At 44.3% G+C, this 13,639-nt stretch overlaps 1 protein-coding gene across 19 annotated transcripts in view; it reads right to left on the bottom strand.

The window, feature by feature from the left end:
• AAK1 (AP2 associated kinase 1) overlaps positions 1-13,639 on the bottom strand; it is a 174,856-nt gene that overhangs the window by 72,944 nt on the left and 88,273 nt on the right. For all 19 annotated transcript variants that reach the window (XR_007471077.1, XM_049696387.1, XM_033400419.2 and 16 more), the window contains 4 exons: positions 13,313-13,455; positions 3,136-3,257; positions 1,729-1,810; positions 1,089-1,221 (listed from right to left, as the gene is read on the bottom strand). Coding sequence is in view for 18 of the 19 variants with exons in the window: in XM_049696387.1 (XP_049552344.1) it covers positions 1,089-1,221; positions 1,729-1,810; positions 3,136-3,257; positions 13,313-13,455 (480 nt within the window). In the remaining variant the exon portion in view is untranslated. The remainder of the gene's footprint in view (positions 1-1,088; positions 1,222-1,728; positions 1,811-3,135; positions 3,258-13,312; positions 13,456-13,639) is intronic.

Raw genomic sequence — 13,639 nt, 5'->3', positions numbered from 1 at the left:
TGTATAATAGGGATAATTATATTTACTATATAGCAGTGGTCCCTAACCTTTTTGGCACCAGGGACCGGTTTCATGGAGGACAACTTTTCCATGGACGGGGGGCGGGGTGGGGGGGAATGGTTCAGGCGGTAATGAGAGCGACGGGGAGCTGCAGATGAAGCTTCGCTCGCTTGCCCGCCGCTCACCTGCTGTGTGGCCGGGTTCCTAAGAGGCCATGGATGGGTACCGGTCCACGGCCCAGGGGGTTGGGGACCCCTGCTATATAGGGTTTTAAGAATTAAATGAGGTACAAGTAGGCCTTCAACAAATGTCAGATGCTCCGCACCGCATTTGCTTCTTCTATTTTCTCCAAGTGTATCCCCACCTAGGACCCAAAGTGCATTACTCAGGATTTACAATCTGTGATTGTTAAAATGTGGATACTAAACATCTTGACCAAAGTAAAAAGATAATAAAAATCTCTGTTTCTTCCGCATTCCAATACAGCGGGTTGAGCAAAAATTACTTATTCTGCCATCTGGTTAATGAACATTAGTACATATGCTTACTATGATGATACAAAAGAGTGGGGAATCTTAAAAACATTTTAAAGCGTTGAGTTTAAATGCTTTTTATCAAAATCCAGTGATTAACCTAAATGAGAGGAAAAAACCTAGTTCCATAGAGTTATATAGTCTTAATTATGTATTCACTTCAGCCAACGCACTGCAATCATTTTAATTTGAGTTGCTTCCAGTTTTGCAAAGATGAATTTCTTATCGCTTAATATGAGTCAGCTGGACTCCTTTGGTACCAGAGCTTTCATACAGACTGCAAGAGAACAGGGCAGTACTGTAATGCTCAAAGCCCAGTTAAGATTTCTGCTTGGGTGGCCAGCCCAGGTGTGAAACCAAGTTTAGATTTCTGGCAAAAAGACTCACCACTCTAACTAGACACCGTTACATGGTCTTTGAGTGACCAACAGTTATCAACTGATTTCTTTATTTTTGCATCCCACTCATCACTCCTGGGATCTAATCCCTTTATCCTCCAATCCATTCCTAGAGATTAGAAATAAAAATGTGAAACTAGAAACTTCAAATACTTACGAATTAGGCAATGCATATCTTGGGAATATCGAGAGTTATCGGGAATTGTGAAGTTTCCATCACAAATTGCCACTTGACTCTCTCCAAATGGCAGAGTGAAGTAGCATAATTTATACAACAAACATCCAAGAGCCTAAAAAAGTAAAAAAAAGCAGATTGCTACTAGTGATTTATTTATCATAGCTGCAAATGGGTCTGCTGAGAGATACTGGCACCACCCACATTTACAGCAAATCTAAACACTCTGTACTATTAACCCATTAGAAACTTGAATTTAGAACCCAACATCACTATATATCTGCTAAGTTATATTATTTCTATCCTCATTACCAAATTGTGCTCCAATAAAGACCAAGTATTCAGCTGGTTTTGCTCTTAAGAACTAGTAACAAATATGTGAGAACCACTTAAATAATGGGCAGGTCACCTGAATAACTTTCACAGAGGTCTAAACTCATTTTCTTTGACATGCTTCGAGAAGCAGTGGCTCATCACCTCGAGTCAAGAATAACCCTGACGGATAAGTAGACAATGATATGGTACAGTGGCCACTCTTGCTATGGCACTGTCTGATTAAACTTGGGAGTTTACGGCCAAGACTGCTGACATCTGAGATGTGGATAGGTTAGTTGACACCTACCCAAATGTCTGCCTTCGTAGTGATGATTTTGCCACTGTACAGGTTAACCATTTCTGGTGCTCGATAGGACAGCGTTGTGTATCTACAATCAAGAGATTCATTTTTTGTTAAATATGTCAATGCTATAATTATAAACCAGGGGTAGCAGAATTACCTTAAAAATATACATATATATATGGATATATAAGTAGAGTCTAGTTCCCTGGGAGCACCCTGGAGAAGACAGTATGGAATATTAGTGCAGGTGAAATGAAGAGCAGTCCTTGGCACACACCCACGGCCCTCTGGCTGCAGTTCTTCCAATCTAAGAGCAGGTGGGGACGCAGACACTAAGGCATTAAATAAACTCTAAAAGCAACTTTTCTTGCTCCTCAAATAACAAAATCTTCTCCTGTAAATCCCTGTTGTCTGATAGTATATTTGGCTGATTTTTTTTTTTTTAATAGTAATCCCTTTAGATGTGGCTCGACACAGAGATGTAATACTGGCTGGAACACTCAGGAGGATAAAGTGGGCCCTGGCTAGGCTGGGAGGTGGACGGATCTTTGCTGCCAGCATAAGGCTGAAACAACAGTTTTCCTCTTATCTCTGGCTCGAGAAAAGAGAAGGATAAGCTCATCTTCAAAGTGAGAGTCTTAGTGTTACCAAGCCTGTGATTTGCGCTGCTGGAGTCTCTAGAGCCCAGAGGGCTCTGCGGTTTAGGTGCCCATCAGGGCCTTGGACCGTAAGTCTTCCTGCCCCAGGCTCGGTTGTCAGGCGTGAAGCAGGAACGGAGAGAGAGGGTCAGGATATGTGTGCACTCTAGACTGCTGATTTATGAACAGTGATAGTGAGTGCTGGTGCCTGTGAAAAATCCAACACTCTGGACAACAGGGGAAAATGGGTCAGGTTCTCACCGGAATCACAAATCTAAAGAAGCTTTTTTCTCGTGGAAATCAGTGATTCACTATCTGCAGAGACTTAAACAGCCCTACGCACCACTAATTCCACTAGATTGCAGGTGAGCTCCTTATGAGCAGGAAGGAATACACAGCCATTTAGGTTTCAGTAAAAAGCACAACCAACTGACTGGTAATGTCACAGCTGTCGTGATCCCACTTAAAACATCACAGTACTTCTAAGGTGTGTGTGCCTTTTTAAGGGCTATGTGATGTAAATCAAAAGATCTATGCATAATGACCATAGGACCATTGATAAAGTGCTGTAAGATTCCTTCACTTTACTCCACTGCTCAATGGTCATGAACCCCTTCCCCATCCTCCACTTAAAATCCAACAACCCAACTGCCAACGAGGGGCAACTGACAAGCACCACTGTCTTCTCACCCTGACCTTCTCAATCATAAGCTGAAGGTAAAACTGCTGATCCGATAATGGATAAAATTCCAAGAAAGGAGGAAAAGCTTACTTCTTAATCTCATCTTCTACTGCATTGACTCCTTCAGTTTGTGGATTCTGGAATTTGTTGGTAGCACTTCCAAAGTCACACAGGACGTAGTGGCCTCGGTCATGCAAGAGAATATTTTCAACCTGAAAAACATCGCCCAGCCGCCCATTCCAAGATACCGTTTAGTAATGTGTTTGAAAATTTGGTTTGCATACACATCAATAAGATACTTTATTTCTGATAATCTCATTAATGTGCATAGGAAAGTTATTCTCCTCTAAGTATGTCAACAAGGGTCATTCCAAGTGGAACAAAAAAAAGATGCATGGCAATAGGGTGAAAAAAGGAAATTCCACGGTGGGGAAGCAAGAGTCCCATTTTCCCAGACTGCTCGTCACATTTCTCAGCTCTGCAGAAATGGTCCTTATACTGTCAAAGCTTTCCTCAGGCCTCCACTCAGACAAATATCACTCCTTCCCTACGTTCCTTCAGTACTCTGTTCTTCCTGATGTCAGGGATTTCATTTGGGCCTTATAAACACATATATCAATTTCTTTACTACGATAGGTTAGGATTTTCTGAATTAATAAATATTTGCTATATTTTGCTTACTTCTCAAAGTGATTAAAGGCCTGTGGGCAAATGCACAGTTCTCCTGTTAAAGTATCATCCTTATATACATATATATGTGTGTGTATATATATATAGATAGATAGATAGATAGATAGATAGATAGATATTTTTTTTTCCCAGTATGTGGGCCTCTCACTGTTGTGGCCTCTCCCATTGCGGAGCACAGGCTCCGGACGCGCAGGTTCAGCGACCACGGCTCACGGACCCAGCCGCTCCGCGGCATGTGGGATCTTCCCGGACCGGGGCACGAACCCGCGTCCCCTGCATCGGCAGGCGGACTCACAACCACTGCGCCACCAGGGAAGCCCATCCTTATATTTTTATAGATGAATTCTTTGGGCAGTGAGTTAGGAGTTCTGGGTAGGAGGGAGCTTCTGAAGACCAGAACCTAGTGAAATCCTTCGTATCAAAGGTCACTGCCAAAGAAATAACAACTCCAAAACAGTGGGCACTACTGTACTCAAGATGTATTAATTTTTGGTATAGGTGAATTGAGCTGACTGCTTTGCTGGAGGACAGACCTGGCTATGCATGGGCAGTAAAAATCTTGTTAGGTCAGTAAGTCTGTAGTCTCCATTGTCTTTTGTCTTCAGCCTTCCAAAGACTGATCACCTTCGGAAAACAAAGGTAAGAGTAGACTATAAACTCCTTAAGGACAAGCACAGGTATTTGTAGTCTTCTCTACCAATGCCTAACATAGTGCTTAGAACAGAAAATGTTGGTTAAATGGAATAAACTAAAAAAGAGAAACGCATACAACACCGTGTGTGTGTGTGTGTGTGTGTGTGTGTCTGTCAGAAATAAGATAGGAGCCACCAAATACCCAGGCCCCTACTATCACTGCTAGTCCTTTAAAAAATATCTTGTCAATTATGATGTCTCTTGTTTCTATACTTTAATTCTTCTAAAATTATAAAAATGTTTATTTTATAGTCTGTATCTGCTAAATCCAATACCTAAAGTCTTTGTTGCAAACTGACTCTGTAGTTTATTGTTTCTTACTCCTACTGAGTGTCACTCATGGTATTGTTATGAGGGGTTTTGTCATTGTTGTTGTTAACTCATGTTCCTTGGAATTTATCTGTGGGAAGCCTTGGAGGCCTGAGTTTAAAGTCTATTATTCTTCCAGAGATAATTCACTTATGCACCTGGGGCACTAATAACCTATAATCGCTTTAATTTACAATTTTGACCTTGGGAGTTTTAGCCACACAGGCAGTGTGAACTGTGACCGTAAACTTGCGTGGAGATGCTCTTGTGAACAAGAATTCTTAGGGGAGACTTGTTCCCCAAAGACAAGGCTGGGTCGGGTAAATATTCCCACCATCTACAGCTTTTTACAATGCTCATGAGTTTAATCTATGCGCACATAGATTGAAACAGTCAAGCTATCCTAAGCGCATGCGCACTTCAGGCATCTAAAATAATTCTAACAAGGCAACGCTAGTATTTCCGACCGAATTTAGAGCTTATAACAAGAACTGCTACCATTTACTGAGCTTTTACTAATACAAGTACTACTGTCTCAGCACTTTACATGGACTATCTCATTCAATCCTCATAGTAACAATGTAATAATAATCCCTGTTATACAGACAGAGAAAGTGAGGCTCACAGTGATTACGGAAGGAAGTGAACCTAGGCAATCCAGCTCTAGAGAAGGACAGGGAATTGTCTTTCTGCCAAGGCAGGAAGCAGGTTAGAAGCAGAACAATTACTCCAAGCCCCCCGTCCCCATCCTCCTACCCTGGTAGGGATGACTACACTCACCCAATGTACTGGACACAAGCTTAAGGCCAGGGGTATCTTAGTTCTTTATGTTCAGAAATGTCCCTATAATAGGAACCTGGTCAATGAGGAACCAAGTGTCTAAATACTAGTCAGGCTGATTTGCTCAATGTCTGCTAAGCATTCCCCATATTGACTAGTTTGTCTTTTTATTCAGTTACTGCTCCCTCCACCAGTCAACTCCTAGCCAGTCTTCAAGGCCTTGCTCAAGCCATAACCCCTCAGTAAAACTTTCCATGGCCACCCTACAAAAATCTACAGAACTTACCACTGCTAGGAAGGGATGACAAAGACCTTCTGTCCAAACCAAGCCATGCCCACTGGTTACTTACCCTCTAGTCTATGGCTGTTTTTAAGCTCCAACAGCAGACTCAAGCAGTTGAAACAGAGCCTATATAGCTGACAAGCCTAAAATATTTATTCTTTGGCCCTTTGCAGAGAAGTTTGCCAGCCTCTGGTCTATAATTATATTATGCTCATGTGTCCCCTACAATACCTGGCCAGTATTTCACACACATAAGGGACCCCTAAATCCCTTATTCAGTATCTTTCAGCAACAATCTTCCTTGCTGGCCTCATACATCCTACAGGGTGCCTGTGAAACCATGCTTCTCCTGTTGTATGTGTTCAGGCCCTTCCTGAATCAGATTCTCTCCTTCTAATGTTGGAATGTACAATCTAGAAAACTGAAAAGCGAATTCATATCAAAACACAAACAAGGTAGTTCTAGGGACCAAAATCACTGTTGGGGAAGGGAGGAAAACTAAGTAGACAAAGGACAGAATAAAAGATGATGCACATTGGGGTTTTTGGTTTTGTTCCCCCCCCCCCCCTTAAAAACTAGGTTTGTATTTCTGGTTAGTTCCAGACTGACAGAACTCAGGAATTATACTATATCTAACCTGGTCCCCAGTTGGCCTCCCTCCCTCCCACAAAGATAACATTGTACAAAACTATATTTACAGGAAAACCAGTTAAAAATTAAGGGTATGTACAAAAATAGACAAGAGAGCCAGAGATACCAATGTAGGGAAAGCCTGAGCAATATCAAAGAACTATCAATGCAAAGAACCATAATCCCTGCTTTGGTTACCGTGCAAGTCTACTGGGAGGATCAGTTGAGATTAGGAAGGTGAGATCGCTTGGCAGCAGCCACTTTAGCAGTAGCTGCAAGCTCCGCCCTCTCTCTATCCGTCCCTGTGTAACACCAGTTAAGACCTCCGAGCTCCAGCTGGCTGCTGCCTGCATCACCGCCAGCACCATCATCAACAAAACACTTAACACAGAGCATGACATGTGGCAAACACACTGCACCTGGGGTTCAGAAGACCTCAGGGACCATTTTAGATGTCTGGCCTTGGACCAATGTCTTTGGGCTTGTTTCTCACCTGTAAAGTAAAGCTGATAATAATTCTATCACTGTTCTTATGAAGCAAGTAAGAGAATGAATTGTAAACCTCCCTATACACATGTAAGATAGGTATTGTTATCGTTCCTTTATTGAAGAAATACATTTGAGCTACTACCTCCTATTACGTGCCAAGTACTTTTCTTGGTGAACACATCAAAGTTCATCCTCTTGTGGAGCTCAGGGTTTTTTGTTGTTGTTGTTTTTTTTTGGCCACATTGCATGGCATGCGGGTTCAAACCTGTGGCCCTGCAGTGGAAACATGGATTCTTAACCACTGGACCGCCAGGAGGTCCCTTATTTTATTTTTTAATTTTAATTTAATTTTATTTTTGGCCATGCTACAGGGCTTGGGGGATCTTAGTTTGCTGACCAGGGATCGAACCCGTGTCCCCTGCAGTGGAAGCACAGAGTCTTAACCACTGGACCACCAGGGAAGTCCCTCTCATGGAGCTTAGAGTCCAGTTGATGATTTTTAAAAAAAAAATAATATTAAGTATAACTGCCCGGTAGTGATAAATACTGTGGAAAAAACTCCAGCAGATTAAATGTATGTAAAGTAAAGAAGGATGATACTATAAACAGCACAGTCACCCTGATGAGGGGAGCAGCCATGGACCACGTGGGGGACAAGCATTCCCAGTAGAGAGCGGCCAGCATAAAGGCGCAGAGGTGGGAGCACACATGAGGTGTCTGAGGCACAGAGGCAGGCCTTTGTGGCTGGGGCAGCGCCATCCTGGGCACCGGAAAACTGAAAACATGGGACCGGACATATTATGGGCTAGCACTCTTATGAATGAGGAGACGAGATAATGCTGGGCCTTGGAGGAAGTGCAGGACTTAGATAAGTGGAACTAGGAACAGGAAGGCACAGGGGCAGGATGATATAAACAACAATGGTATCAGCAACTAACAGAGCTTAATATAGGCTCAAGCCTGCCCCATGTACGCTTCTACCTACAGTATTGAACGAAATTCTTACACAGCCTCACTGTCCCTCTTAACACACGAGAGAACGGAGTCCAGTTACCTAACATGTCTGAGGTCACAAGGCTGCGAGGGCGGGATTCGGGCTCAGGCTGCCACACCGCTGGGACTTCACCCTCCCCTGTTGCACTGATGTGAGAGAAAGGAAACAATGAGGGCAGGTACCATCGTCCACCTGTGAGATGACCAGGGCCGAAAGGGATTCTAAGAGCTTAGGAAGGTCGAGAACCAACTGGATCTTCATACATCAGCTTCTGGAAGCTTCAGAGAACCTGCACGGTGACTTCGTTTTTGGCCAAGCCCTTCAGGAAGTCAGCCTGACGCTGGTTACCATCACTTACAACCGCCCACCTTTCAGCTCATTGAGAGTTTAACATTGCTGACCTTATTCCCAACCTGTCAGCCTAAGAGCGTTATTAAAGTCGTCACTCCCAAATTCTGCTCACAGCTTTAGCCAAGAGGTCTGGAAAGCCACGTCCTCCTGACCTCTTCATCTTGACAATATTCCAAGCAGATACGGCATCCAGGCATTTCAGCCACAGAGTTTAATTTTTTACCACTGGAAATTGTGGAGGATTAGATGCATGCAGGTTTTCCAACCTGTGGCTCCAAAAACAGGACAAGAATCTTCATCTTATTCTACTTCATGAGATCTACATCTCCTTTCTGACAACTGAGGAGACATTCAGGACTTTTTCAATCTAGAATGTACTTATTAAGTCTTAACCCTTTCTTCCCCTTTCTTAAATGTTAGGACAAACATCATGGTAAAATACAGCAAAACCAAACAAACAGAAACCAAACTGAGAGTAAACAACCTTGGCCTTTGTTCTGGTTTGATCCCTGAAATCACTGTTCAGGCCACGGCCTTTCTGGCAGAGGCTTCGCCGTTGGTAAAAAGAAAGGGCTGCCTAACGTGACTGTCCCAGGTCTACGACACCCCATGATCTGCAGGAATGACCTCTATCATTCTTCAGAGAGACGGCAATTAAACAATGGGGGAAATAATGAAAACGTTAAAACTATGTACTGGAGGAGAGACTTTCAATAAAGACCAGAACTTCTGTCATGGTTATTTTTAGAACATAAGCTGTTTAAGGACAGGGACCGCTTTCAGCTTATTTCCCCTCTGGAACTTGCAAGAAAGACCACACACGTGGTAGGCAGGGCAAGAGGGTCCTTTCTCAGTTCCGCGTGTGACCAAGCTGGCCGCTGCAGAGGGTGACACTGGCTCAACACGGGGCCCTACAGCCAGCCTGGCCTGTGCTCCCTCCTGTGCCCCACAGACTACTCCCGAGGCGCCTGGTCGCCCAGGGAGACGTCGCTCATAGGGGAGCAACCGGGAGACCAGCCACCAGCACGTTCTCTGGCCAAGAGGACAACAAAGGACGTCTTGGCCCTGGCTACGGCTAGCACTGTGCTGGCTGGTTCCAGCCACGACAGGGAGCTCTGAGCGGCCAAGGCCCTGTGATGCAATGACAGAGCCAGGGCAAACAGGAAGCACGCGGGGACTTTTCACGCCTGCCTAGGAAGTTGGCAGTGCGGCAGGCGATGTGACTGCCCACCAAGCACACAGTAGTAGAAGTCAACAGGATCTAACATGCTAACAAAAGCCTCCAGATGGCAATGAGTGTAAGATTTGGGGAATTTGGGAAAGCTTCAGCAAAACAACCGGGAGTCAACGCCTAAAATCAACAGCAACAGGACTCCTCTAGAACAATCACAGTCAAGGCCTCCTCCCAGGGGCCCCTATTTATACTCCTTATTTCCAAGGCCAAGGAGAAAGGGAAACAAAGTCTCCTGAACAACTACTGGCGAACCAGCAGCACACCTGATGGTCTTCAATACTGACTGAACACAACTACCGTGTGCCCAGCCCTGGGGGACGGAGGGGCAAAGGGCAGGGGCTGAGGAAGAGAGCGTGGCAGCCACTCGCTTGTGCCCCAGCCTTACCCTCAGATTCCAGTTTGCTCCGAGTTTCTCTGCTGAGACATCTCACAGGCTGTTCAGAGCAGTGAAAGAAGAGGCTCTGGCTGCTTGAGACCAACCCCCGACCGTGTCCCCAGGCAAGACACTGAGCTCCGTGCCTCAGGTTCCCATCATGGGTGACGCTTCTCCACCACCTCACAGCAGCACTAATAAGCTGGGAAAGGGTAAACTGGGCAGGTGCTATTTACAGGTATGAAATGATTATCATTTAGGCCCCGTTTAATCCAACAAATGTTGAAAAAAGTTACAATAAAGGAAGATTTTGTTTACCATGGGAGTAGCACTCTCTAAAAGGATGCTCAATGGCCCTCTTGGTCTCTTCCCTTGCTCTCACCTCCCTGGGTGCCCGCTAGGACCTTCTACACCAAGGATGCGCCTGCACACTGACATGCATGTTCTCCTTTAGCCTCACCCTGGCCCTAACAAGGCTGGCGTTGTTGTCTCCACCTTACAGACGAGGAAGCTGAGGCTCTGAGGCTAAGGGATAAGAGGAGCAACCAAGGAGCCTGAGGAGCCCGGAGAACACGCTGCACAGGGGTCATGGGAAGAGACAGTCACAGAGGAGGCAAATGCCATAGGCAGGAGAACGAGACAGGGAGAGCAACGTGCCCTGCGCATCTGGCAACGTGAAGGACGCTCATCACTCACAGAGCTTACAGTTCAGTTGGTACAAGTTACCGTGCTATACAATCTGAGTTCCAATATGAAATCGAACCCCATCTGACCTGGGGGGAGAATGGGGTTCTGGAGAAACCTGAGCTCATACGGGTCACAGAAGCAGTGCTGGTGCAGCTGGGCCACACTTCTCCCCCTTTTCTTTGCCCCTCATGAACTCTTCTCCAAGGCAGGTGGCAGGGAGAAAGGTCAGGTTCTAAAATGTTGGTACCACTGCCTATTTTGAAATACATGCTAACACGCCCAAGAATTTCACTCATGGTTAAGGCAACCAGAAATAAACTGTCAAAACCTGAAACTAATACAACATTGTAAATCAACATATTTCAATAAAAAAAATAAAGTGTCATTATATTCTTAGAGCAGTGGCCTGCAGTCACTCTAGCCTGGTCTGTAACTGGCCAGGTACCAAGCCCTTACCTATCTCCTCATCTTTAAATGCCTTCTTGTTCCCTTCTCTCAGCAGTTCTCGGGCTCTGCTCTCTGGCTGAAATGCCCTTCATCCTCTCTGTGACCACCTATATCCCACCAGTCCTTCAAAATCCGACTTTTCCAGAAGGCTCCAATCACCATTGCCAGATCCCACTATCTGACCACATATTAAGCCACTTGAATCTCTTCCATTCATCACTTTGTTCTATAAAGTTTTGTATTTCACTTATTTAGGTTTCAATTCCAAATCTTTCGTTTACATTCTCTCACCAATCCTTTAACATGATGAGCATAGGAACCATGTTGTATCTGCACTGTCCCCACAGAACTATGTACTTATACGATGTGAGGCTCGTAATATTCACTGAGATGTATCCTCCTCGCTCCACTCAGAAAAGGGGCTGACTGTGCACAGAGGCACACTGGAGAAGGCTGTCTAAGGCTGTTGGAGCCTTCACACTCACTAGGGTGGGAAAATAAAACAGGACAATGACAAGTGTTAGGTCAGTGTGAAGAAATCGGAAACCGCATATGTTGCTGGTGGGATGTAAAATAATGCAGCCACTTTGGAAAACAGTGTGGCAGTTCCTCAAAAAATTAGAGTTACCGTATGACCCAGCAATTCCACTGCTAAGTATGTACCCAAGCGAACTGAAAACATGCCCACATGAAAACTAGTATATGAATCTTCACAGTAGCCTTATTCATAATAGCCAAAGTAGAAACAACTCAAACGTCCACCAACTGCTGAATAAACAAAATGTGATATATCCACAAAATGGAATGTTATAACAAAAAGGAATGAAGTACTGATATATGCTACAACATAGACGAAACTTGAAAACACTATGCTTATGAAAGAGGTCACATACTGTACAAGCCCATTTAGATGAAATGTCCAGAATAAGCAACAGAAAGTAGATTAGTGGTTGCCAGGGGCTGGGACAAGGGGAGAATGAGGAGTGACCCCGAATGAATACAGGATTTTTTGGGGGGATGATGAAATTTTCTGGAATTAGACAGTGGTTATGGTTGCACAGCCTTGTAAATATACTAAAATCCACCAAATTGTACATTTTAAAAGAGTGAATTTTATGGTATCTTAATTAAAGAAACAAACAAATAAACTAAAAAACACCCTCAGAACAGAAATGCTAGTATGTAGCTATGATTCTCAAACTTTAGAATATACAAAAACCACCTGGGGTGCCTAAGATAAAAACTCCTGGGCTTCCCTGGTACCATCACAAAAATTATAGCCCAAAAGATTCAGCGGGGAACCCAGTAGCCTGCATTTAACAAGCACACTAGGGGACAGTGATGCAAATATTAGCCGTGAAGCATGTTTCTCGAAACATAAGTATAATGAAAAGAAACTGTAACTTAGAATCAGAAGAGCTGGATTCAAATTCTGGTACTGCTTCTTCCTAGTTATATGACCTTAGTCAAATCACATAACCTCTCAGCTCCTGAGTTTCCCCAAACATAAAATGCAAAGAAGAGGGCTTCCCTGGTGGCGCAGTGGTTGAGAGTCCGCCTGCCGATGCAGGGGACGCGGGTTCGTGCCCCGGTCTGGGAAGATCCCACATGCCGCGGAGCAGCTGGGCCCGTGAGCCATGGCCGCTGAGCCTGCACGTCCGGAGCCTGTGCTCCGCAATGGGAGAGGCCAGAGGCCCGCGTATCGCAAAAAAAAAAAAAAAAAAAAATGCAAAGAAGAATGTCTCCCTCCCAAGAGACAGTGCACATAAAGTGCCTAATAGAATACCTGGCACATTGTCAGTGCTCCAGAGATGCTAGTGAATCCTAACTGGGTGCCAATTCCATTCAACGAACATTGTCAAGTGACTACAGTACGAAAGGCCCAGTGCAAGGGGATGGTAATTAGTAGGACAAATTTTTTAAATCACCAATTAATGGAATTTACAAAGTATGAAATAGACTTTAAAGATCAAGCACCACTTTTTATAAATTTCAAATTAGCATATTACTTTTTCTGACCCTGGAAAAGTGAATTTGGGAGTTCATCAGGAAAAACAAAAAAGATGTGTTCAGGCATTTGATGATTATAAAGAATTTCTGAAAGCTACTTAATAAAATTGATAGCTATATTGTACTGTACTGTTCTGCTATTTAATTTTTTCTTTGTACTTTCTCTCCCCAAGCAGAATGTAAGCTCAGAATCTGGTACCATGCCTTACGCTTTTCTCACATCCCCGTAACATCTACCCCATTCCTGGGGCAGACAGAAAATACTCCATAAGAATGCACTTAATGGTGATCTGTTACCTTCAGGTCACGGTGGATAATAGGAGTTTTGCACTGATGCAGGCGGGCAACAGCTTCACAGGTGTCACAAAATATCTGGAGTACTTCATTCTCTGTAAAACCTGTTTGCAGGCGCTGGTTCATCAGGTTGACCACCTGGCCTCCTGAGAGGGGTGCAGAGCAGAGGAAAGGTTATTAACATTCAGACCCATCACTTATCCACGAGCATGAAAAGCTGTCCACAGAGGAGCAACCTGGACTCAGCCCATCACTGGCTGAGCCACGACTAAACCCCGGTATCTTGATTCCCAGCCCGGGACTTGTTTTCTATGGCGTCAAAACAGTTTC

The sequence above is a fragment of the Orcinus orca genome, chromosome 13 (genome assembly GCF_937001465.1).
Source record: "Orcinus orca chromosome 13, mOrcOrc1.1, whole genome shotgun sequence".
In the NCBI taxonomy this organism is placed as follows: domain Eukaryota; kingdom Metazoa; phylum Chordata; class Mammalia; order Artiodactyla; family Delphinidae; genus Orcinus; species Orcinus orca.
The sequence above is the reverse complement of the archived record's forward strand: the minus strand, read 5'-3'. Positions and strand labels throughout refer to the sequence as shown.